We start from the raw sequence: 23,791 nt of genomic DNA, 5'->3' as shown, positions 1-23,791 counted from the left end.
CCATCATGCGTAAGAAGGCGGCTTCCTTACTGCAACGCTTGCGCGGCACTCGTAACAGCATCCTGAAGATGATTGCTAACAGGCCGGATTGTCCCATCCAAAGGCACTGGGTGGAATTAGCTATAGGGTTATGTAATTAAGTACTAATAACACTAACATCGCATATAAGCATTTTCTGTTACTAACTCACTAACAACGTATGGACTTCTGTTGAGTCTGAAATAAAGAAATTTTATTTTATTTATTTTTATTTTTAATATCTATACAACATCTTATGTTGTTAATTACAAACAAAAGTTATCACAAAAATTTCAAAAATATAGATACTGTTCATTTACAATGTCTACATTTTAGTTTACCCAGCTTCGCCCACCCTTCGCCGCTTCCTATTTCTAAAACTGGGAAGAAGAAACGGCGCGCGGCGCAACAAACTACCCAGCAGAGTAAAGTATCTGTGTTGGTCTACTTAAAAAAACAGCAATACAATAAAATACGAATAACATCACAAAAAAATGCCATAAATACCTATACGTTTCATTTAAATTGTGTTTCCTACCTATTACCTAAATATTTTCTCATTCTTATCCACAAAAATGTTCTCTATCTAATCTACGACGGATCATTGATTGATGAGCATGATCATTTGTTCTGGTGTCTGGGTGTAACTTATCTATAATATGTATGTATTTAGAAATATATAAGTAAGTTTATCAGTTGTCCGGTTACCATAACACAAGCTCTGCTTAGCTTGGGATCAGATAACCGTGTGTGAGTTGTCCCAGGATTTATTTATTTATTTATTTACAAAGTAAGGTTATCCAGTGACATATAAATTACAGAAGAACTTGTTAATTATAGAATACAGTACTGATAATCATTATTAAGAAAGTAAACGATCAATTAATTATTAATCAATTTTGAGCATGTGTGGTATAAGGATCTGAATGTAAATTGACAACTGAAACACTGCGTACTTTGTGTTAGCTTTTAGTCGGGGAAAGCCAGATCAGCCAGACATATCCCTACGCTCCGTGCCCTCGCCCTAGGTTGAAGTAATTAGCTTTTCGCTCCGGAAAAAAGAAGTTACCTAATTGTGACGCGGTTTACCTGCCACACATGATAACAAATGAAATGTTGACCACAGCTCTTGGTCAAGAATGTTGCCAATGAGTTGATGATGACTTATGCGCAATATAATATGAAAGTTTGTAAGGAAATAGTGTTTCAACAATTTTAACATAGATTACCAATAAATTAGAAACCCAGTTTAGCACCTTTTCTCATAGCTTTTACCTCAGCAAAGGGCATTTGATTATCCGCAACCCAGTCCACAAAGCGTTGGCCATAGTCATTGGCTATTTGTATAGCCATGGTACAATCATTCTCAGCCATGTGTGCTTCTGGAGCAGCCACTCCTAAAACTCTTATGTAAATATCTTCAAGTCTAAAGCGCATATTCGGTTTCGGATCATTCTCATAAAAAATGCTTCTTACAATCCTCCTTGGTGGGTTGGCTGCCCTATTTGGTATTTGTTCATTCTGCTCTTGCACTGAATGAGGAGCATTCGATTGATTATCAAGATTCTGTACATTCTCTATGAACTTTCGTTTATGGTTTATACCTGAAGTGCCCTCTTTGCTTGAATCATTTACTGTGTCATGGGGTCGTTTTCTAGATGCTAGTTCTCTATTAGAAATTGGTAAAAATGCAGGTTCATCTTTTCCCAGGTCATAAAATGCGTAAAGACTATCAGCACACAGTATATCCTTGGGTAGAGCGCAATTCAACAACTCAAAATGATACTTTAGAATAGGAAAGTCAAAGGTATGCCCATTCTGTGCTATTAAACATACCGGCTTTTGGAAGAGTTCCAGATAACTATTGATGGTGTTGAATACATTCAAGTTGAATGCTGTTTCATTCTCGAGTAGGTCGTTGGTCAGCCCTGTTATTTTTGAACTGACTTGATCGATCTGCCGTTGAGGGTTTAGGCACTTAGTAAACTTATTAATCACTCGCGGCAGGGCCAAACGGGTGGCGCTCAACAACGCTGTCCGGCTAACAGCCACCATACTGAGTTCAGTAATTTTAGTCTCATTATTCTGCAAGTTTGGTAGACCGGTCGTCTCCAGATCGATGAAGACGTACGTTTCGATTTGCACCATGATGGAGACTAATGACAAATCTTTATCAATTGTTAAATAGCCTCCGAAATTTTATTATCTTTGCATTATCTTGTATTTGCAACAAGCCGCTATCGGACTTTTTAATATCGCCGGAAATCATAGAAATCTGCGACAACGCAACATTATAATTCCAATACGTGCCTTTATTCATCCCTATGACAATGCAATACTTCTCCCAGCCAAAAAAAAACATTCTGCCCACAACCGTAGCGATTATAATCCTCCCTGTCCACAAAATTCTGACTTTCGGTTTGGCGATGCTGGTCCACCATTAAAGTGGATGACCGGCATCTGGGCCGCAAAAAATATTCCTTCCCAATCTATTCCTAACCCTCAATTCCAGTAATTATTTCCTCATGGCCTGGGAAAAATCTAAAAGAGGTATTAGGAAACCACTCTCTAACCAAGTTGAGATGAGCAAATACTAATTTGCGGTCTCTACTCGACAGTGGCCTAAACCAAAGTGTTACATACGGGCAGAAATTTTATAAGAGGAAGCGGGTTGCCAGGAGGTTAAAAAGTAATAGTAGTTCTGTGTCAAAAATATTAAATTCTGACATTTGGATTTCGACACTAGAATTCAATTATAATCTGTGGTTTTTTTTCTAACTTGAAGCTGAATGTCAGTATCTGAGTACCTACTCAGTAAATGTATTGTAAATAATAAAAACAAAACGGATAACCAAGAAATAAGGCGATAAGCACGAACAATTATTTTATTGTATACCATATTAAGAAAGTGAGTCACTCGAGAGTCTTGATGTATGGATACATTAATACAAGCAAATAACAAGGTTCAGACAACGTTATGTTGGAGGCGATTGGTAAGGATTTACGATTTATCATCACTCATCAGTTACAATAATGGCGCGAGTCGAAACGTACGTCTTCTTAGATTTAGAGACGACTGGGCTGCCAAAATACGAGTTGAATAAGAGTAGGATTACTGAACTGAGTATGGTGGCAGTTAGCCGGGATCATGTGGTTGAAACGAGGCCTGGTGCTTTGCCGCGAGTGATTAGTAAGTTTACAAAGTGCTTCAACCCCCAGCGAATGATCTATCCCATCGGTGCCGAATTCACAGGGCTGTGCAACGACCTGCTAGAGAATGAAACTGCATTCAACAAAAATGTGTTCAACACTATCAATAATTATTTGGAACTTTTCCGAAAACCAATATGTTTAATAGCTGAAAATGGTCACAACTGTGATTTTCCTATTCTAAAGAACCATTTTGTGAAATTAAATTGCACTTTACCTGATGATGTCCTATGTGCAGACAGTCTTTATGCATTTTACGACATACTGAAAATACATGAATCTGTGAATAGACAAATTTCTGATAGAAAAGTATTAATAAGATCATGTAATGAGGCGTCTATCTCGGGTCTGGCCATTGATAAGACTCAGAATCATCTTGATGATCTAGCAGGACTAACACAAGAGTTTCTTGATGATGAATTGAAGATTCCATGTTCTATGCAAGAGCAGAATGAAAAAACACCACAAAAAAAGAAAATTACCAAGCTGCAAGAAAGAAAAAGAAAAGTTACAAGAAGATGTTTTTTTGGTGACGATGAAAAGCCAGAGAAGAGGTACAAGCTTCACTGTATTTATGAAAGAGTTCTGCGTCGGCCTGCACCCACCGCTCACAGAGCAGAGAACGACAGTGTCATGACCATGGAAATAGCGATTGCCTTAGGCCAGAGATTTGTGGACTGGGTCGATGATAATCATACTCCATTTGCTGATGTCAAGCCTATGAGATGTGGTGTACCACTGGAAGAATAATTTATAAGTAATTGTTGTTCAGATTGCTCGAAAACAATCAATTTGACACACACAATATTTTCTTGAATTAAGTAACTGCCTAGGCATTGGACCTAAATGACTCAATTGTTGGTAAATGCACATATTGTTGATCTGTCTGATGATAAGTGTGCATCTCAGTCTTTTGAAAAGTGCTCATGTTAAATATTAATTGAAAGTTGTGTAATTTATAAGTATGAGGTGCTTGCTGTCTATACTTAGCATAACAGTTGAAACTGAATTTTTCTGACAACTTTGTATACTTATTTCAATGGTATATTTGTTAAGTTTATGTGAATAGTATCTATAAAACTTATTGATATTTTTAGATGCTTGGCTTATTTTCCATTTTATGTAATATTACACAATATTTGTTTTTAAATTAATCCGCTTTTCTGAAATACAGGTCCTAATCTAGTTCAGCGGCGGATGCTATTATATATATTTGAACCATTGTTATCTACTAGCTAATAATTACGGCAAATATTGTAAATATCTTTTCTGGAAATAAATAGTTTTATTATTATTAAATATATTTTTCCAGCAATATTATTAAATCATGTGAATATGGGAAATCTGAATATTCTTGAAAAAATATATTGTAATTAAGATCTGGAAACTATTTTGAAAATATTCTTTAGTGTAAGTGATAGCTGTTGTATTTATTTGTATTTGATACGAATCCAAAAAAGTAGTGCTAAAAGAGACAAAGACTTTCTCTTTTTAAATTTTATCGAAAGTGTTAGAATAAGATTTGCAATTGAAATTGATCTCAATTTGAAATTTGACCAAAAATATTTTAAAATTCTAGATTGATTATTTTGAATGCAACTATTGATTATGATAATGAAAATTGTATTTCTCATATATATTATGTAATGGAAATCAATTTTTTGTGACCTTTTTTAAAGTTTTATTTTTTATATGAATGTAACTATTTTATATAAATATTTTTTTATACAATAAGCCTTTTTTTTCCTTTTTTCAAATGTCACCTTTTTTTATTTGTAGCGGGCAGGCCCGCGAGCCACAACTAGTGTGACATCAATTGCTAAGTAAGAAGGTAATACGTATTATCTTTGTCTGTAATCAATCTGATATTAATCTTTAGGTTTTGATCAAGATAAACACTGTTAGCTTTGTCGGCTTAGTGTTCAAAGGCGACGACGAAAAATATTTATAGTCCGATTTTTAATTCGAGTCAGTAAAATGACAATTGCAATTGTCATTTTACTGACTCGAATTAAAAATCTTAAATCTTAAAAATTTACGAATCCAAAAAAGTAGTGCTAAAAGAGACAAAGACTTTCTCTTTTTAAATTTTATCGAAAGTGTTAGAATAAGATTTGCAATTGAAATTGATCTCAATTTGAAATTTGACCAAAAATATTTTAAAATTCTAGATTGATTATTTTGAATGCAACTATTGATTATGATAATGAAAATTGTATTTCTCATATATATTATGTAATGGAAATCAATTTTTTGTGACCTTTTTTAAAGTTTTATTTTTTATATGAATGTAACTATTTTATATAAATATTTTTTTATACAATAAGCCTTTTTTTTCCTTTTTTCAAATGTCACCTTTTTTTATTTGTAGCGGGCAGGCCCGCGAGCCACAACTAGTGTGACATCAATTGCTAAGTAAGATGGTAATAATTATTATCTTTGTCTGTAATCAATCTGATATTAATCTTTAGGTTTTGATCAAGATAAACACTGTTAGCTTTGTCGGCTTAGTGTTCAAAGGCGACGACGAAAAATATTTACATCGAATAGCGTAAATATATTAAATATTTTAACGCCAGTGACAGATGCGTCACATCACATGTGTCCTACTCCCAAATATGTATAGAAAACGCAACCAATCATGTATTTTTAACCCCAACGCCTGAACAACGGGGTGTTATAATTATGTGCCCGTGTGTCTCTCTGGGGGGCATCATAGCTGTTCAAAGAAAAATTCAAATTTGATTAAGTTTTTTTGCATATTTGAATTATTGCTTTTTTTTCATCTATTTATTTATTTTTCATGTTAGCTCAAAAAAATTAGTGGGCTTTGTCATTTTGCCTGCTCTCAACGCTTTTATAATGGTAGATCTAGACTACAAGGCAAGGGCCGCATAACGAATGTCACTTGAAGTACCTATAAGCCATCTTATGTAGCTTATGTAGTGCACTGTTCGCTCCGAGGTCTATAACTCTGATAAGATGTAAGTCCATTGAAATAAAACTACTTTTATGGATTTAATTTTAGATTTTAGTTTCTGACGTTTCGACACCTTTCCGAACCTTTGTACCTGCATTAAACCGCGATAAAATCCGTAAAAGTAGTTTTATTTCAATGTCTAACAATCGCGTAAACCTAAAAACCACTAATTTGAGTCCTATGAAGAAGATGTTATCATCTACTTGTGTATAACCAGGGTTCCTGGTGCTAAGTGGTGCGCTGTGGGGCTGCACCAATCCCTTCATCCGGCAGGGTACGAGGGGGCTGCGCGACGTCACGGCTACCACGTGGTGGGGGCAGGCCGTGGCTGAAGTTACCTTCTTGCTTGGAAACTGGAAGGTTCGCTAAAGTCAAGTTATTTCAATAGGTTTTTCGGCCTTTTTGGGCCTGCCTGGTTTCCTCACGAAATATTTCCTTCATCGCTTTTAGGTAATGATAATTACGTACAACGCACATAAATTCATAATTCGTGTCTTAAATGTTTGTGAAACGCCTTGCGACGATTAAATTACTAAGTCCAGGAGATGTTTTCTAAAACAAACAGACATTGTCTGGGATTCTAGTCTACGATTTTTCATTTGACATTCCGTCATATTCCAAACGATACCTTATTATACGACAGTACGTGGTGCCCTGGCTGGTGAACCAGTGCGGGTCGGTGGCGTACCTGGCGTCGCTGCAGAGGGCGCCGCTGTCGCTGGCCGTGCCCGCCGCCAACAGCCTCGCCTTCGTGTTCACCGCGCTCACCGGCGCGGCCAGCGGCCTCGAGGAACCGCTAGATGCCAGTTCGTATAATAAAGGCTTATTTAGACGATGCGAGAAATGTCATACAAGTTATAATACATAGCTGGGTGAAACTGCAATAGCAACAGAAGTGACAGACCATTGATGTCAATGTACCGCAACTTGCATGTTATTTCTCGCACCGCCTAAAACGGCTTTAAGAGAAACACAACCCGTTTGCAGGTTTATTGTAATCCTGTCGGAGCAGCGGGATTGTCTGAAATGCTGTTTGCCTTAACTAACGATTTCGGACGTTAACCGTAGGTGTAGACAAAACTGATCGCGATATTTTGACAACGGCATTAACATTTTGCCGTTCAGCGTTAGGCGATAGCTCAGGTGGCGGTTGAAAAAAACATATTATACATTAATATATTTTGTTTTGTCTCAAAATAACTGGATAATGTACCTTATCCATTATTGTTTCAGGGTCTATAATAGGTATTGTTTTCATAATGGCAGGAACTGCACTGTGCTGTCATGATGCCAGCTGATAACCTCAAATGAATGGTAAAGAGAAATAATTGACGATTTAAAATGTATAAGTAAATGGTTATTTCTATAGAAAAGCTAAGTTGTATGAAAACTAATAATTATTTAATAAATGTTATTTATATTTTATCCTGTTTAGAACAGAAAATATAACGTGGACGAATTGAAAACTTAATAATTGTAAACGAGCCCGAAATTTTATAATCCCATATGATGAGAGATGTCGCTTCTGCCGTGCCGTAGTGACCTCTCGCTTTCACAATTGCTACAGCTCCCAAGCCAAATGACATTTTTACGATATTAAAAAAAGACCCTCATTTAGGAATTTAGTCCTTGGGTCGCGAAGGTTTCACAAACATCCAAGTTACGAGCACAAAGACACCCGGACTCAAGACAAGCATTCGCGGATGACTCAAATGCTTGTCCTACGCGGAGATCCAACTCGCGACAATGACATGTCGCGATCTGTGGGTTTGGCGTGGTGACCTCAACCACGCGCCTATCCGTGCAGTCATAATCTCCAGTCTAAGTCAAATCAGTCATATCGGTCAGTTCCATATTATATTATATTCGAGTATTATCTAATTACTTAAACTATCGTAGAAATGTCATTTGGCTGAGATTACATTGGTTTGCGACGCGGCCTGTAGACACACAGATTAAATAATAATTTTATCCACGTGTATCGCTGTTATGTGTGCCTACGATATTATTTTTTGTATAAATGATAAGACTTATATTAGCTTCATAATAACATCGACTGCACCAAATTATCAGATATAGAGATATGCAGATAGGTAGATGTTATAAGCAGCTTAGGGGTCATTGTGCTGATAGTGGGTTTATTCATAACTAGCTGTTGCCCGCAACTCTGTCTGCGTGGACTTCAGTTTACAGCGTTACCTACTAGCTGTTGCCAGGCCTGCCCGCTAAAAATGACCCCACGGCCGCACAGGAGCATGAAAACGGGATAAAACATAAAAGCGGGAGACAGTGACCTAAGAAGATAACATTCCATAACCACAATTGTCAAGTGTTATAGTTACCGGCACGGATCTTGAGCGCCTGCGCAGAAGTAATTTTTTGGGTCCCGTTTGCGGTATGAAGTGAGGCGCGGGGCGGACTACAGTGCAGTGATTGGCCCGCAGCGCATCGCGTTATGGCCGACATTCGTGATTCCTTCTTTGATGCAGTTGCATGCACCTCAAGACGGCTCAAGATTGGCGTTTTATATTGTCATGACTGTACGATGCGTAAAGCGATCCCCACTCTTTCGCCGAGCGCTCAAGATCCGTGCCGGTAACTATACAAGCCTGTAAAATGTATTTGTGCTTGTAATAAATAAAAGTGGAATAAAAAGTGAAGTATTGTTTTATTGTTTCATTCAGTATTGAATACGTCTACCTATAATATACTGTGAACTCTGCAATGCTTATAAAACTGTATCTTACAAATAGGAGAAAAGACTCATAGATGGCGCCACTCATACATACATAGTTTTTCATATACTTAAAAAGAATAGAAACGCCAAACAAGATTCATTCGCTTAGTCTTGGCGTAGTCGAAGAAATGTGAATGAACTGAAACAAATTGTTTTTTCAATTCCTTAAGGTTATTTATTGTTCTACTCCCACATTTCAAATAGGCAAGTGAATGATTAAAGCATACTCAAATATAGAAATTCACTTGGTATTTAAAATAAAAGATTTGATACATTAGTTTAAAGCAAGCGCCACCTTAGGTCAAATTAGCAGTTATATCTTATTGGTTTTGTAAAATTAAATTGCTTAGTAAAAAGCTGTCGTATGATTTCTGTCAACCGAATATTATTTCATATTCAAATAGAACTTTAGTTATGACTTACATTGATTTACCTGTTGTCGCTATTGCAACTGAAACTATTAATCTTCCTGACTGACATGACATTTCACTCTTTTTTACTTAAATGGCGTCGGAAGAATTTATCACACAAAATATTGTGTATTTCCTACGTCACTAATTGTTAAAAATAATAAATATTCTTAGTGATAGTTGACTAGTTATTTACTTACAATTAAATTGACGAAAACATATTTTACAATTTTTGGTACAACACCTTATGGTCAGACCTTAAGGTTTCTTGACGGAGACAAATATAACACTAAAACAGTTTTTAACTCTGCCTAAGGTCCTATGTTTTATATCTTAAAGCAAGTAGTTACTTTAATACAACAATTTTATAGCAGACATTATTTTCATAAAAAGCGTCGAATCTAGAACCTTACAGCAAACAAAAATGTCTCAAATAGACGAAGGTTTGTCTTACACAATACAACTGTTTTAACCTACTTTGTATAAGAAGGATAGTCTCAATTCGGCTTTAACTACTGGCTAAATATTTACAAAAGTGATTTATTTGACAAGCTTAGGCTATTCTTGTCTATGCCTAGATTTATGTTCAGTTCTCTTTGCTATATACAACGTGTTATCTCCAACTCTGACTTCATACAATAAGTACCTATTCTACTGTTTCCCTTGTTTTAGGGTTGTTTTCTTACTTTTCTATGCCTATTTTTGTGAAATTCCAAGACAGAAAAAATACTTTTTTTTTCTCAGTATTCAAGTCAAAGAAAAAAAAGATGGCGGATTTATATGGTGTCAAATTAAGTTCCATGTTTTCTCAGTGTTAAGGTTTCTACAATTGGACTGACTTCCTGACTGCAGGATGATAGACCGTAACACAAAAGTTGCCATGTGTGATGGTTGCAACATTTGCTACCAATTATATTCTTAAAAACTAAACTTAATTGTGACATCTTTAAGCAAGCTGATTTTCAAATGATCTATCGGGATCCTATTATGCTGTAAGTACGAGTACGTTAGTGATAAGACTGCTCTATTTATTTCGTATTTAATAGATTCGTCGTTTTGTCAGCTCCTTAGCTTTTTCTAATAACTTCGATAGCTTTCTGCAGCCGCTGCAGTGACAGGCGCAGGTTGTTCTCCTCCACAGCCAAGTTCTGTCGCTCAGCCAGGAGCGCCCGCGACCGGTCCGAGTCGCGCGACGCGGACCTCGTGATGTGCGCGCCCTCCACGCGGAGGGACGTGTTGCGTTTGCGTAAGTTTGATATCTCTCTCCGGCGAACTGTAAAGGATATTAATTAACGATGGTTGGATAGAACAAGCTGATTTTTAAATTATTGCTATTTGTACTGATGAGATGGCGATACGAACTGGATTCAAACGAACGAACCACTATGATTATGATTATTATGATTGCTACAAAAGGAAAGGAGATGCTTAACTGAGAAGTATCTGATAGTCTATAACTTCGACAAAACCTTATAAGAAGATGGATCGACTGCATTGTATATTCACATAATAGGGGTGGAACAAGATGACGATAAAAAAGTGTCAGTGTTGCCCCTTATTTTTCAGGCAGTCCAAATGAACAGAGTTAGCATATTTAAGGTAAATACAAGGTTTTCTGAGTACTCCGTGATGTAAAGATCGTTGCTTACCTGCTTCAAAAGCCTTGTAAGTCTTGACGAGGTTCTCAACGTCCGGCCAGGTGGGCTCCTCCACCTGGCAGCAGGCGTCGCGCGTGCGGCCCGGCGCCGGCGACTCCGCGAACATCTCGGTCACGCCGGCCGCCGAGTTCTGAGGCTCGTCCATAGACGTCGCCGGGGTCGACGTCACTGGATCACACTCCTGCGTCGTTTTCAACGAAATTATCTTCGAAAAATTAGGTATTTTTATCTTAGGATAGTTCTGATACGGCTGGTCTACCTTCGCGCTAGGTGGCGCTGGTTTTTTAATGTTCTCGCTATCGAAACCAGGGTTAAGATCCCTTTTCTTTGTGTTCGGGACTTTGAATAGATTGAGGCTGCGGTCGGCCATTTTAGACAGTCGGTTTAGTTCTGAGAAGTTCTTTTCAGCCAGAATTGGTATGCTCTCGTCGGTGGTGTCTGAGTTGGTGACGGCATCGAGTCTTTTCTTGATGAGGTTGTTGTTCTCGTTGACGCACTTCTTGATCTCGGTGAGCAGGCGGAGCTGGCAGTTAGGGTCGAAGCCGAGGCTGCCCGGCGACACGCGCGGGTGCTTAGCGGGTTCTCCCGTGTCTGGGTTGTTACGGCGTTTCCTCTCTTTTAGCACTTCACGCCAGGCTTTCTCGTAATCTAGAATCATGTTGGAGGTTTGAATATTTAAGTTATTTACTAAGACCAATTTCTAAAGTCGTGATTGATTTAGTAATTTCATACTGACAGAAGTTGTCGAATTACAAATATTTTTTTTTGTCTTACCATCTTTATACTGCTGCGAGACTTGCGTGAGACACAACCGGGAAAGGAATTGCTGTTTCTTCTGGCCGGTGGCGGCCTCCTCGCTGACGTCATCAGCTGCGTTCCCGTCCGCCGCGTCCTCATCATCAGGCCCTGCCTTCACGTTGAGCAGCTGGTCCAGCCGGCCCACAGCGGCGTACGCGGCGGCCACTGAATCGTGCTTCAGCACTTTGTCCTGAAGTTCTTGGTCTTTCGCTGAGGATTTAAAGAATTGTGTTATGACGACATGAATTCAGTACCTGGAATTGTAAATTATATCACTTATTGTGCAACCCACGTGACGGTTAGTTCAACGTTGTCGGGATAAATATAAATGTAAGTGGGAATCGAAAGAGCAAAAGTTTCAAAGATTAGTTGTTACGGTGAGAATTTGAAACTTATATATATTTCACATCTGTCATTTGGTTACTTAATTCAAAATCTTACCTTTATAAGCCTTCAAAGTCGCCAACCGCAGCGTAGCCATAAAATCAACTTTCTTCTTCTCACTGTAGCCATTAGCGCCATACTCCTCAATGATATCTTCATATATTTTGAGCTCCTCTTCGCCGTAGTCATCAGTATCACTGCCGCTGCTGGCATCGTCTGCTCCCACCTTAGTGTTCGCGAACTCTTTGTATATTTCATTCCTGACTTTATCAGGTGTTATAACATTTGGTAGATTGCTCTTTTCTACCCTTTTGGCCTCCTGTTTAACATCTTTATCACGTTTACACAAATATTTTAAACGCCTCATACGTTTTCGTTTCTCATAAACATCTAAAGCGCTCACTTCATCAACTTTATTCACTTTTGGTCGGATGTTAGTGATTACAATTTTAGGTTGGAGGTTGGAGTCCATTTGGTAGGGGCAAGCTATGAATAGAGGCTTTTCGTTTGCTTGTGCCTGCTCAAACTGTTTTGAGTATTTCTTCTTGGGTGTAACGAATTTGGAGAAGTCTGAACATGCCGTCGGTGGTTTCGTTTTCTCAGCTTCTACGATGGTTGAGACGATCGGTACTTGGTAAACGATCTGAGGATTGACAATTACCTTTTGATTCGATTGGATTACTATGTCGGGTTTCGTTTTGTTCGCTGTAGTTTGTGCATTGCTACTTGGTTTTATGACGTGGATCTCTTTGCTTGCTGATGTTGTAACAGGTTTAGATGTCTTATTTTCTACACATGCTTCGGTACTCGTTACATTTGGAATTTCGTTTTGTACTTTGCTCTCACTTGTCGCTACTTTAGTCTTATTATTGTCCGTGTTTTGCGGAACTTTTGAGTTATTTTTAATCATCATCAAGTTACCAGGAAACTGGACATTACTTAGGTATAAAAAGTTTGGTTGTAACACTACATTCTTAGTTTCGGGCGGACTGATCTTTTCCGTTACCTTTTTGTTTTTTAAGTCTTGCTCCTGTAGTGTTCCTTGAGATTTCTCCTTCACGACTATTTTGTTGCCATAAATTTGATTCTCAGTGATCAAATTCTCAAAATCGTTTTCGTCACAGTTTTCTTGATGTAGCTTCTTCAAAGCCACTACTTTTGACGAAGTACTTTCGTTCACCACGTCATCTTTGCATTTTTTGCTTTGGTTGGATAGTCGTGAAGGAGCTTGCGGGTTTTTTGATTCAAAACTACTTCGTTGTACCAATACTTGCGGGCTCTGCTGCTGTATCGTAACTAACATCTTTGGATTAGAATTGTTCTTGTTTTGAATGAATACTATTTGATTTTTCTGTTCATTGTACGTCGGCTCCGGAGGCTTATTTATGTGAACTTTACTTGTTTCAATGTTCATTGGATTGAATATAGGTCTCGGTAGAGCTGGGGGCTCCTTCACCTCAGCCGGTGGATCAGGTTTAGGATCGGGAACTCGGAATTGATGTTGATTAGTTTCAGTCTTGTTTATAGCTTCAGCCGCATTTATTAATGTGCTAATGCTGTTGCTCGCCACTCCCGGTTTGGCCTCTTTTACTTCAGCTTCTTTTGTTGCTGACTTTATTACAACGTTACTTTGAATTTCAATTCTTGGAGCCTCTTTTGAGAAAGCTGGGTTGAAAGGCTTTTTAGGCAAGGAATTTTGATAGGTATTATCTGGTGGATTACTGACACATTTCATATCGAGTTTACTGATAGGTATGCTAGTTTTCAAACTGAATCTCTCTGATTTCTTTTTGACTTCATTGTTCTGTATTTGCGAAGGAATTGTTATCGTAGCTCCAGAGCCTTGTGCTAATGACGTTATACTCATCTTTGATTCAGTATTCTGCAGTTTAGAAGCATCAGGTACGGACGTAGCTGGTATTATTTCTGTAGTGAAATGTTCTTCGAAATCCGTTTGTACTTTTTGGATCTCTTGTTGCTGAGTGAGTCGGAGTGGCTGTTCTGTGTCTATACTTTTTTCTTCAAATGAAGGTGCTACATGGTTTTCTTTCGGTACAATCGGATATGGTGTGAAGTCAGGGGCCTGGATCTCAGCAGGCAGTGGCGCAGGAGGCTGGCTCGGCTGCTCCTTCCTAGGGTAGGACACGGGCTGGAATGCAGAATAGCCGGGTATCGAGTACAGTCGCGTACTGTAGTTGGGATACCCGGGCTCCATCATTTTCGAAGTCGTTACACTCGGATTGGGGATTGGTATTGATGATGGAGAAATTTTCGCGGAATGAGGAATAGGCTTAGGAAGGTAATTAGGCTTATCAAATATGTGGGTGTCCTCTGGCATGTACATTTCCGGGGGTTTGGGGGGAATGGGATCTGGTGGGAGAGCTCTCTCGAGCTCCATAGGAGCCAGTGGCGCCATCAGCTTGCCCGGAACAACTGCAAGACATAAGTGTATATTATAACAACAGCCTAAGTTTGATAAATCATCTTTATGTCTATCAATGTTTCACTCTCGATTGTATGACTTGGGCGAAGACAGAATAAGTGAACTTAATTCATTGATTGATACCTTTTCAATAATACGTCTGTGATTGTTGGGCACGACTGCAATGTTAACAAATTTGATTTATAACCCATCAAAATCTCCTCGTGTGTAAAATAAAATAAAATTCATGCATAAGACAGGAATTATGCGAACATTTAAAGTCGGCACTTGAGTACTGCGAAGCATATATTATATCCTATTCAATACAATTAGTGTCACTCTAGAATACTCAGGATTGTAATATATTGTTTGTTTCCGTGTTCACTGCTTATTATTGAAGTGCATATGTTCAACATTTGTTAACCTCTATTAATAGACATGACCAGCCCCTGTTATCAAGTTACATATCACACCCGCCTACGTAACTTATTATTATTGTTTTATTAAATGATGTAACAGTTTACTCCCGCATATTTATCGGGGTAGCCCGACTAGTTTCGGACCCAACCGGAGTCCGCAATCATGAGCTGTCGGATGGGTTCTATCTAGTTGGACACTCCCGATAAATACGCGAGAGTAAGCCGTTACATCATTAAATAATGAATCAGTCTCACGATAGTTAATTAAAAAAAAATAATTACTTTTTTATTGTTGCAATGGCATTTGCAACAACCGTAGATAAAAATATAATTGAAGTGTAGTAAAAAATATAAATCTAAATAGATAAGGGGCGGTTTTTGTTATTTAATGATATTTCATATCGGGTTGTAATCAAATAATATCCGCAGTACTCAATTGCCTCAGAACTATAGTAAGCAAACAAAAAGCAATACATACATGCATACTGCAGCAAGCTTTACAAAGCAGAGCGTAAAAGCATTCGTAATTAGTACATATTCCTTATTAGATAAGGTAGGATTTCGCCAACATCGAGTTATTTATTACCAACAGGATAACCCTACTAAACGCATTTAATACCTACACCCCTGCCTAGCCATTGCTTAATAGAAGCGTGATGGTATAAATACATAAAGTTAAGTCGGTTACTGCAGATAAGGATAGATATACGGCCCTCGGCCCTGTCATTTGAAAATGACATTGACAGCTATTTAGGGATATTTATCTACCATAGACAAAATTTTCAAACTATTTTCCTTCTTTGTATTTTAGTATTACATTTAGATTACTTAGGTGCTTCTGAATATCAAAAAGTAGTTTTTCAAAGATTCATATCACTAACTTTAAAAATGAGAGTGAAACTGTGTTGGCGCACACGTTCTTGCATGAATATGTCCCTCGCAGCTGGCTGGTGTCTCGCAACACTAGCCATCATGACCAAGAATCATTCAGGAAGTTATTAATATATTAAATTATTACCACTTAAGAATGTTGTATGATTGACATTGGTAGAGATAAGAGTTCGCGATAATCTGACAAAGGGTTCTTGTTTGTTTCCCGGCTATTTAGAACGGAGAAACATTCCGTTCGTTTTCGCCGCCAAGAGTACGGTAAAAAAAATAGTAATAATTTGCTTCTTTACTTTAATACCACATTGGCCTCAGTTTGCTATCTATGTAGATATTGTTTTATGTAAATGAACACCTGTTTTATACCAACAGGCAATTTATATCATATTTAAGTCTTATTGTGTGGCAAAAGGCTCTTCCTATTTATAGCATTATACTTACTTAGGTACCTATCTAGTTATCTACAGCAAATTTATTTTGTTATTAGCGGCCACATCCCCGCCAACGTACGCACGGATCTAACTTTCGGTCTACAATATTTTTATGTAACAATGCTTCATCGGTTAATGTATCTGAGATAGCGTGACTGTCGTGCGCGAGGTCGGGAGTTCTGAACCCGGGACATACAAAAAGTATGATATAGTGAGTCTTTCTTTCACAATGTCTGTGCTGCTTCGAAATATACATCAAGCCATTGATAGTTTTTTTTTTATTAGTCGAAGCAATCCTCATACAGCCTTCTCGGGGAAAATTCAGGTAGTGTCAGAATCTTACTGACCAAACCTAAACCGCAATGCTTTGCAATTCCTCCTGTATATTCTACCTGTCTTCAGGCGAGATAGATTAGCAGTTTTATCGAACTATATACGTATGTATGAGGGCCTACCTAGCACGTAAAGAGAGGCTGCTCTACGCCTTGTAGTGCGTTTTCCAAGACCAAGACCAAGACCACTTATAGCATCAAATTATTTAAATCCAATTATGTAATCGGTTCAATTTAAAAATACTTACAATCTCTAACACACACTAAAGTAAGGAGCAATTTCGTGCAATAATTATTTTAATTTGACAGTAGCAAGTTAGGGAATCGAACCCAAGTTCAAAAGAAAAATGAACAAGTTATTGTTTTGCTCCTTTTTGTATGTTTTTATAGATACATAAGAAGCCATCCATCGATCCGTCATTAAAGAAATACTTCGTATTTTTTTCGGTACTCAACCTTATACAGGTACAGCGATATGGTATGTATGTGCCTAAGACTTTATGATGTCCCTAGATCATTGGATACTGCATCGTGTTGCATTTTATGTCGTTTATATTATACTTACTTATTCTCAAGGACAAGGCCAGTTGCTGCCAATCCTCATACTGAGGTATACGTTAATTTCTTAGACCTTTTCTATTTCAGCTAAATGTGATGAATTTCGATGATAGGGATTTTTTAAGTTACGCTTGAGTAAAAAAATCAAGACAATACGACTGTACTTAGACATTTATTTGATTATCAAGACTAGTCATTTGCTTGAGGTACTTTATTTTGGTTGTCACTCCTATTACCTATTTCTTTTCGTTTTCACACTATTAGTGATTAGTTTCAATAGTAAAAATTAGGAGATACTTAAACCAAGTTAATATATTATTAGCAGCAAATATTTTATAACAAATACATTATGTTAGTTTAACTTTTACCTATCATCACTACGTGGAGGCTACGCCGAAGAAGAATCCGCCGAAGAATCCTACGGAGTAGCAGCTGTTGTGGCTGACAAAGCGCAGCGCGCGGTCGGCGAGGCGCTGCAGGCCGGCGGCGGCGTCCTTGACGCGGTCCCAGTTGACGTGGATGTAGCCGCACTCGGCCGCGAAGTGCAGCAGCAGGATGCCGCCGCCCAGCCCGAAGGCCGCCACGCGCCCCACGCGCACCAGCGCCACGCCCGCCGCCCAGCCCGACACCGTGCCCAGGATCAGGTTCTTACTCGTCTTACTCTTGATGCTGTCTATCGTCACATCTATTAAACTGCTCGACTGACTCTCCTTCGGGCTGAGCTCCTTCTCGGCGCGCTCCGACAAGCTTCTCAAGTCAGTGTGCGGTATGGGCCGGGCCATCGAGGCGCATTTTTTTGTTTCGTTAAGCTTTAGATACAAAATTGTTGCTGTTTTTGGGTTTGTTTTGACAAGTGATGACAAGGTTCAGGTTCGAGTGACAGCGAGCTGCACAGAGTGCACGATAACCTAGCGTATAGATTGTATTCATTATCATAGATATCATGTTTTAGGTATTATGCCAAAAGGTCTGTGTGATTATGGTAAGAAGATATTGAAGAAAGAGAACAAATAGTTTTTAGTTTGCGCGCTCGATGGTTTTCCATTGACGTGGAGCTAAGTGAAATGGAATCTTTTCATTGATAAGGTGTGGAGAATAATAAGCATTCAGTATAAAAGTAGACAGGTCATCATAAGCTTTCATAATTTGTTCCGGATATAAAATCATCAAGTCCCGCTTTGGGTTGAGCGGAAGGAAGTATAACACTTTTACCGACTAAAACCTACCAGTGTTCCTTCTTGCCCTTGGTGTACTGGGGCCAGTGTAAATCTTTTAGGCAATCGACCCTTCAGCTGGCCCCGGCAGGGTGTGCATTACTTCGTTCAAGATAAGGTAGAGAATCGCTTACTCGACGCAGAAGTGTAGTTACATTACACCTACAAAATGTAATATACCATCACGCTGTTCCATAAGAATTGTTTTGTTTTTCATACTTATTATGCCTAAGCGAGCCTTTTGCCATTTATCGCAGTTATAGTTGAATACATGGGTTTAACTCAGATTTTCTTTATCTACACGCATACCTACAGAACCTATAGGTACTATACATTGCCTGGTCTAGGACTCGAACCTGGAGAAGCCCGCAAATTGTTGTGCCCTATTTAGTAATTGTTGGAACTATAATTAGACCTTTATACTAATGATAGGGGTTGTATCAATATTATAACTTTAAGTACTTGTAGTACTCACTATAAATGACCCTGACATGCCAGAATGTCAGTCGCCACATTCCATTTCATGTTGGCAGAGACCACATGACATTTAGTTAGTGGCCTTTGTGACTATTAGCGCCATCTATTGACTGTTAACTCCCTAACAGACATAGAAATGCGTCTTCGTAAAAATTCATTAAAATTTTCAGAATATTTTCACTTATTGCAATTTTTCTCTAAGTCTTATAATTAATTCCTGCATGGGAAAACATTTAGATGTAGTACATTGGCTATTAACTGTCTTAAGTTTGTAGGCTATATCTTTAAAGACACAAGTTCTTTCAAAGCACAGCAACATCGCTGCCTGGCTGACAGTCCTGGTGGGCTAGCCGCAAGCTGCACAAGTCTATCTACATGCTACCGAAGCCGGGAGAGGGACAAACAAAAATAAAAGCTGAGCGTCGGCGGCGAGCGCGCGAGTCTCGCGCCCGCGCCGCCGACTCGCATGCACACTAATAATTTCATTGAATGTATTTTTCAATAAAACCATATTTTTTCACTTGTTAGGTATTGTCCATATCATATCTAACTATTAAATATAATATTTACATGACATATCGGACACTGACACTTGTAATACGACAACACGTCGTCCGCCTAAATGCTGCTCGTGATTGAAAAAAAGATTGAAAAATATTGAACACCTATTAAAAGCTAAAATTAATAATAACTATCTAAGTTAACGTATAAAGAGGTTTTTTTGTTATAAAATTTCGTGGTTTTTTCAATGTTTGTTAAACACTGCAGTCGTCGGTCGCGCGGGGTCGTGGTCGCGAATACTGCAACGGGAATCAAGTCTTATCACAAATGCAGTAGAGTTCAATATTGCGAAGCAGATTGCACGCGCGGCCCGCTAGGGCACAACTTAAAGCCTACTTAAGTTACGGATGACCCCGGACGAGCGAATACATAACACAAGTGTACCGACACCGCACGCACACACGCACGCGGCCGCGGCGTCGACACATACAATTCATTTACGTCTAAATTATATATTTATATAATTTTAAATAACCGCACATCCTATCTAGTTACAGTCTGCACCTGGCAGTTGTTTATTCGTCAAGTTTGATCATAGCGGAGCGACATGACTACACTCGCGCCCTCTGCCGGCCGCGTCATACACTTATACGTATTCTGACAAACTGATACCGGGGCCCACAGGCCGACACATCGTTGCTTTAATACAAGTTCAACTTAAATCTATTTAAATTACACATCGCGTAATATTTGTATCACAATTTATATAATATACAACAAACACGTATAAGTACATGTGGCGTTACATCGACACGCGCGACGACACTAACTATATATGTAGGAACTCGGCACTTCTGTCGCGACCTCTCGCTCGCACACACCACAACAGAAAGAGACGGTACTATGCCGTGCACTCTTATCGAAACAGATCACATTTGTTAGTCTTACAGTCTAGGTAAAGGACATTGATTGTGAATTACATGGTGTGACACACTTTGTGGCGATTCCATAGAACACAGGGTCGGACAGTGTACAGTTACTCTTACAAATAAATAATAACAAGTCATGTACACACTCACGTATAAGGTCACATCAGGCTAGGGGTTACATTGGAAGTGCTCAGCGATATCGTTAGATACATACACAAAATAATCTTAATAACTTCATTCAAACCATTTAATTGGCACATTACAGAACATACAAATATCTAAGAACATTTACTTAAATTATTGATTCGTCATTGATCCTCACATGATTCTTATAATAAATTAAAACTTTTCAAAACATTAGACAGTATTCACATCACACTCGGGTGGAAGGCTCTCGCCCTTGTTCAGGAGCGGAACAGACTAATTGATTGTACAATAGTAATCGTATCATAATAAATATATGGAGTCGTCTTCAACATTATTTTCTTAAACTTTCAAAGTGTGTACCACCGTGAGCCAGATCAAATAGGACAACAACCAGTTTCGATAAAAGCACACAGTCGACAATATCAATCAATGAATTAAGTTCAAATAAACAGAAAACAAGTTATCGAGATGTAAAACGTTATATAAACATAACAATTTCAGTCGAAAATATCCATCGTTAGGCAGACGCCTCGTGAACCTCAACACAAGTGTGTATATTATAAAAATTGTATAATTTGTACAGTGATACGCTTTCTAGACCAAAATCAGTTAATTATTTTATAGAAGGACGTATTAATATTAAATTGTACTTGTGTTAATGTTCACGTGAGCGTCGCATTCTAATAATAATAATATTTTGTGCAGGCTCAATTTTCAGTAAACTTTAGTTTTTGTATGAAAAGTTACTTTAAAATATAAGTTACTGAAAATTGATTACAAATGTTTATTATCTTAACGATTAAGTTCTTCTTTTGGCCAAAGGAAGGGGTAAGGGGGAGGGGGTGTTTAGATGACGTGGAAAGTTCAACAAGCATGCCAGAAGTGTTATTCTGTGCATGTTCACCAATCGGTCAATTGATCGGAAACCTAGTCTGGTGCTCGGATATGTCGGTTCGAAAACCGAAGAGTTGCTCTGGGGATCAGGAGAGTAGCATACATTTATATGTAAACGTTAGGGAGGTGACACAGTAATTAAGCTAACGACTAAGTGAACCTAATTTTTGTACTGATGTCGATCACAATGCCATTGCGTTTAGAAAATTTATACATTTAGAGGAGGAACAATAGCATAACGCTAATATGTTCATTTAGCAAGAAAATTTAAGTGACTTAGAAATCATAGTTCCATGATTATTTACAACGCAATTTTCAGTGGCTAAGTGAAGCAGGTAAAAAGAGTTGGGAGTTAGAATGGTTGAAATTTATAAAGATATTGACGAAGTACGCTCTGGGTTACCAAGAGCTGAGAATGGGCGGCGAGATCGTTGGGTAGGGTCCGGCGCAGCGGTACCGCGGCGGTCAGGCGGCGGGCTCCTCACCTGCGGGCTCGGCGGGCGCGGGCTCGGGCTCGGGCTCGGCGGGCGCGGGCTCGGGCGCGGGCTCGTAGGCCAGCGGCGCCGCGTAGGGCCGGTAGGGCCGGTACAGCAGCGGCGGCGGCAGCAGCGCGCGCGGCAGGTACGCGGGCGGCGGCAGCAGCGCGCCCGCCTCCAGCCGCGCGCGCTCCTTCTCGCAGCGCAGCCGCTCGCGCTCGCGCTGCTCCTTCTCGCGCTGCTCCCGCTCGCGCTCGCGCTCCCTGCCGACATGCAACACACTTCTATATCACACGAGCCGACTTTGATGCCCATCTTGCTGACCTCCCAATCAAATAATCTTTTGCCATTATCGAGTAGGTGTGAGATACCGACCTCTCCCTCTCCCGCTCGCGCTCCCTCTCACGCTCCCGCTGCAGCGCGATCTCCTTCTCGCGGTCCTCGTGCAGCGCGTGCTGGTGCTGCGCGTGCTGCGCGTGCGCGACGAGCGGCAGCGGCGGCGCGAGCGGCGGGTACAGCGCGTACGGCGGCAGCCAGCCCACGCCCACGCCGCTGCGGAACACGCGCTCCAGGTACATCTGCTCCTCCGCCGCTAGCCTGCGACACACACCACTTGTTCATTGCTCGCCCTATACATGAATCACCATATTCTAAAACATTAATTACAAGATTTTCTTTACTCTCCTTCTTGCATGTTCCATACATTCGCGTCCTGTTTTATTTTTATCACACTCCTTTCCTCTCTGTTTCGCTTGAGTATAAATACTATACACACCTGTACTGCAGCGCGGCGCTCGAGTAGATGCTGGGGTGTGCGTACGGAGAGTACGCGGACGGCTCCAGTAGGGGGAACGAAGCCGCAGGGTGGGACAGTCTACAACACACATGCGTATTCACAAACCATTATTCAGTTCAAATGGAAATTTATATTATCAAACTTAAGACAAGTAAACAAGTTTGGAGAAAGTTGAATTCATTAAATCTTGAATTATTCTTAACATCGTATATACATCGCTGCATCGGTGAGATTGAATTTGAGTTCTGAAGTAACCGTAACCGAAACCGATCCTTTGGTCGGACATTAATATTACGAGTCGTAGCTGAATTCGTCTAGATTTATTCACAAATACTTGTCACGTAAGAAGACTGTTCAGCAGCGCATTAGACGCCAAACTAAGGTTTATAATTATATTTGATGTGATGACGCACCTGTCGTCGGGCCGGTAGGGCTGGAACCCGCTGGCGGGCAGGTGGTGCGGCGAGGCCCGCTTGGGCGGCGCGGGCGGCGGCTTGTCCTTGCCCGCGTCGCGCTCGCCCGCCGCGGCGCCGGACCCGCCTCCTGCACACTCGCATCGTCAGCGGGGACCCCACTCCCCGCCTCTCAGGGGCCCGCTATATGCATTTAGCTCTTACCCTATCTAACCACCACTAAATCGAACAGGATCATCCCCTAAGGAGATTACACGAGAAAAATACTAAATTCTTCGTAAATACGAGAAATCAAAAATATTCTTGAATATTAAAACACTTGTAACGGTTATATTATTTTGGATATGAACTATAAAGTTGCTGGTTCTAGCAGACTCATCATTTAGAGATATTCTGAGAGACTTCTAAAAGATAGCTCGAGAAAACATTTACGAGCTTCAAATCTCAAGGAAGTATGAAAAAGATAAGACGATTTTTTTTAATAATGCGTTGCAACATACGAAGTAAGGCTTTTGATTAAATTTGTTGGTGAAATTGTTGCGGCTAACGCAAATTGGGTTCAAACATAGACCTCTTTCTCTACATAAAAACCCAAAAAAGTCTGTAAGTAGTGCTTCAATAAATATAGAAATAAAAGGGAAACCACACAATAAGAGCAAAATGCAGTAAAAATCAACAAAACAAGGTTACATGAGGGAA

At 39.5% G+C, this 23,791-nt stretch overlaps 6 protein-coding genes across 6 annotated transcripts in view; 2 read left to right on the top strand and 4 right to left on the bottom strand.

Annotated features, from left to right (window-relative positions):
• Positions 1-1,138: 1,138 nt before the first annotated feature.
• Positions 1,139-2,197, bottom strand: LOC113493737. The gene has a single exon (XM_026871732.1). It carries the CDS (start codon positions 2,164-2,166, stop codon positions 1,255-1,257), a length of 912 nt encoding a protein of 303 aa, XP_026727533.1. The 5' UTR covers positions 2,167-2,197; the 3' UTR covers positions 1,139-1,254.
• Positions 2,198-2,274: 77 nt separating this feature from the next.
• On the top strand, positions 2,275-8,819 carry LOC113493739 (transmembrane protein 234 homolog). Its single transcript, XM_026871734.1, has 4 exons — positions 2,275-3,011; positions 6,426-6,568; positions 6,852-7,014; positions 7,442-8,819. The coding sequence occupies exons 1-4, from the start codon at positions 2,996-2,998 to the stop codon at positions 7,504-7,506; spliced, it is 387 nt and encodes a 128-aa protein (XP_026727535.1). The 5' UTR covers positions 2,275-2,995; the 3' UTR covers positions 7,507-8,819.
• Positions 3,010-4,007, top strand: LOC113493736. Its single transcript, XM_026871731.1, has one exon. It carries the CDS (start codon positions 3,052-3,054, stop codon positions 3,976-3,978), a length of 927 nt encoding a protein of 308 aa, XP_026727532.1. The 5' UTR covers positions 3,010-3,051; the 3' UTR covers positions 3,979-4,007.
• A 38-nt stretch (positions 8,820-8,857) lies between the features above and the next one.
• Positions 8,858-15,154, bottom strand: LOC113493732 (titin-like). Its single transcript, XM_026871727.1, has 4 exons — positions 12,253-15,154; positions 11,788-12,021; positions 11,005-11,661; positions 8,858-10,628 (listed from the first exon to the last, which is right to left on the bottom strand). Exons 1-4 carry the CDS (start codon positions 14,609-14,611, stop codon positions 10,423-10,425), a joined length of 3,456 nt encoding a protein of 1,151 aa, XP_026727528.1. The 5' UTR covers positions 14,612-15,154; the 3' UTR covers positions 8,858-10,422.
• Positions 15,155-15,310: 156 nt separating this feature from the next.
• On the bottom strand, positions 15,311-21,926 carry LOC113493738 (FUN14 domain-containing protein 1-like). The gene has a single exon (XM_026871733.1). It carries the CDS (start codon positions 18,025-18,027, stop codon positions 17,623-17,625), a length of 405 nt encoding a protein of 134 aa, XP_026727534.1. The 5' UTR covers positions 18,028-21,926; the 3' UTR covers positions 15,311-17,622.
• The window catches only part of LOC113494070, a 118,125-nt gene continuing 116,206 nt past the window's right edge, over positions 21,873-23,791 (bottom strand). The window contains exons 19-22 of the mRNA XM_026872206.1: positions 23,093-23,222; positions 22,659-22,757; positions 22,259-22,480; positions 21,873-22,146 (exon numbers count right to left, since the gene is read on the bottom strand). Coding sequence (XP_026728007.1) covers positions 21,873-22,146; positions 22,259-22,480; positions 22,659-22,757; positions 23,093-23,222 — 725 coding nt within the window. The remainder of the gene's footprint in view (positions 22,147-22,258; positions 22,481-22,658; positions 22,758-23,092; positions 23,223-23,791) is intronic.

Source organism: Trichoplusia ni, chromosome 5, assembly GCF_003590095.1.
Source record: "Trichoplusia ni isolate ovarian cell line Hi5 chromosome 5, tn1, whole genome shotgun sequence".
Lineage (NCBI taxonomy): Eukaryota > Metazoa > Arthropoda > Insecta > Lepidoptera > Noctuidae > Trichoplusia > Trichoplusia ni.
This window is presented reverse-complemented; position numbering and strand designations above follow the sequence as displayed.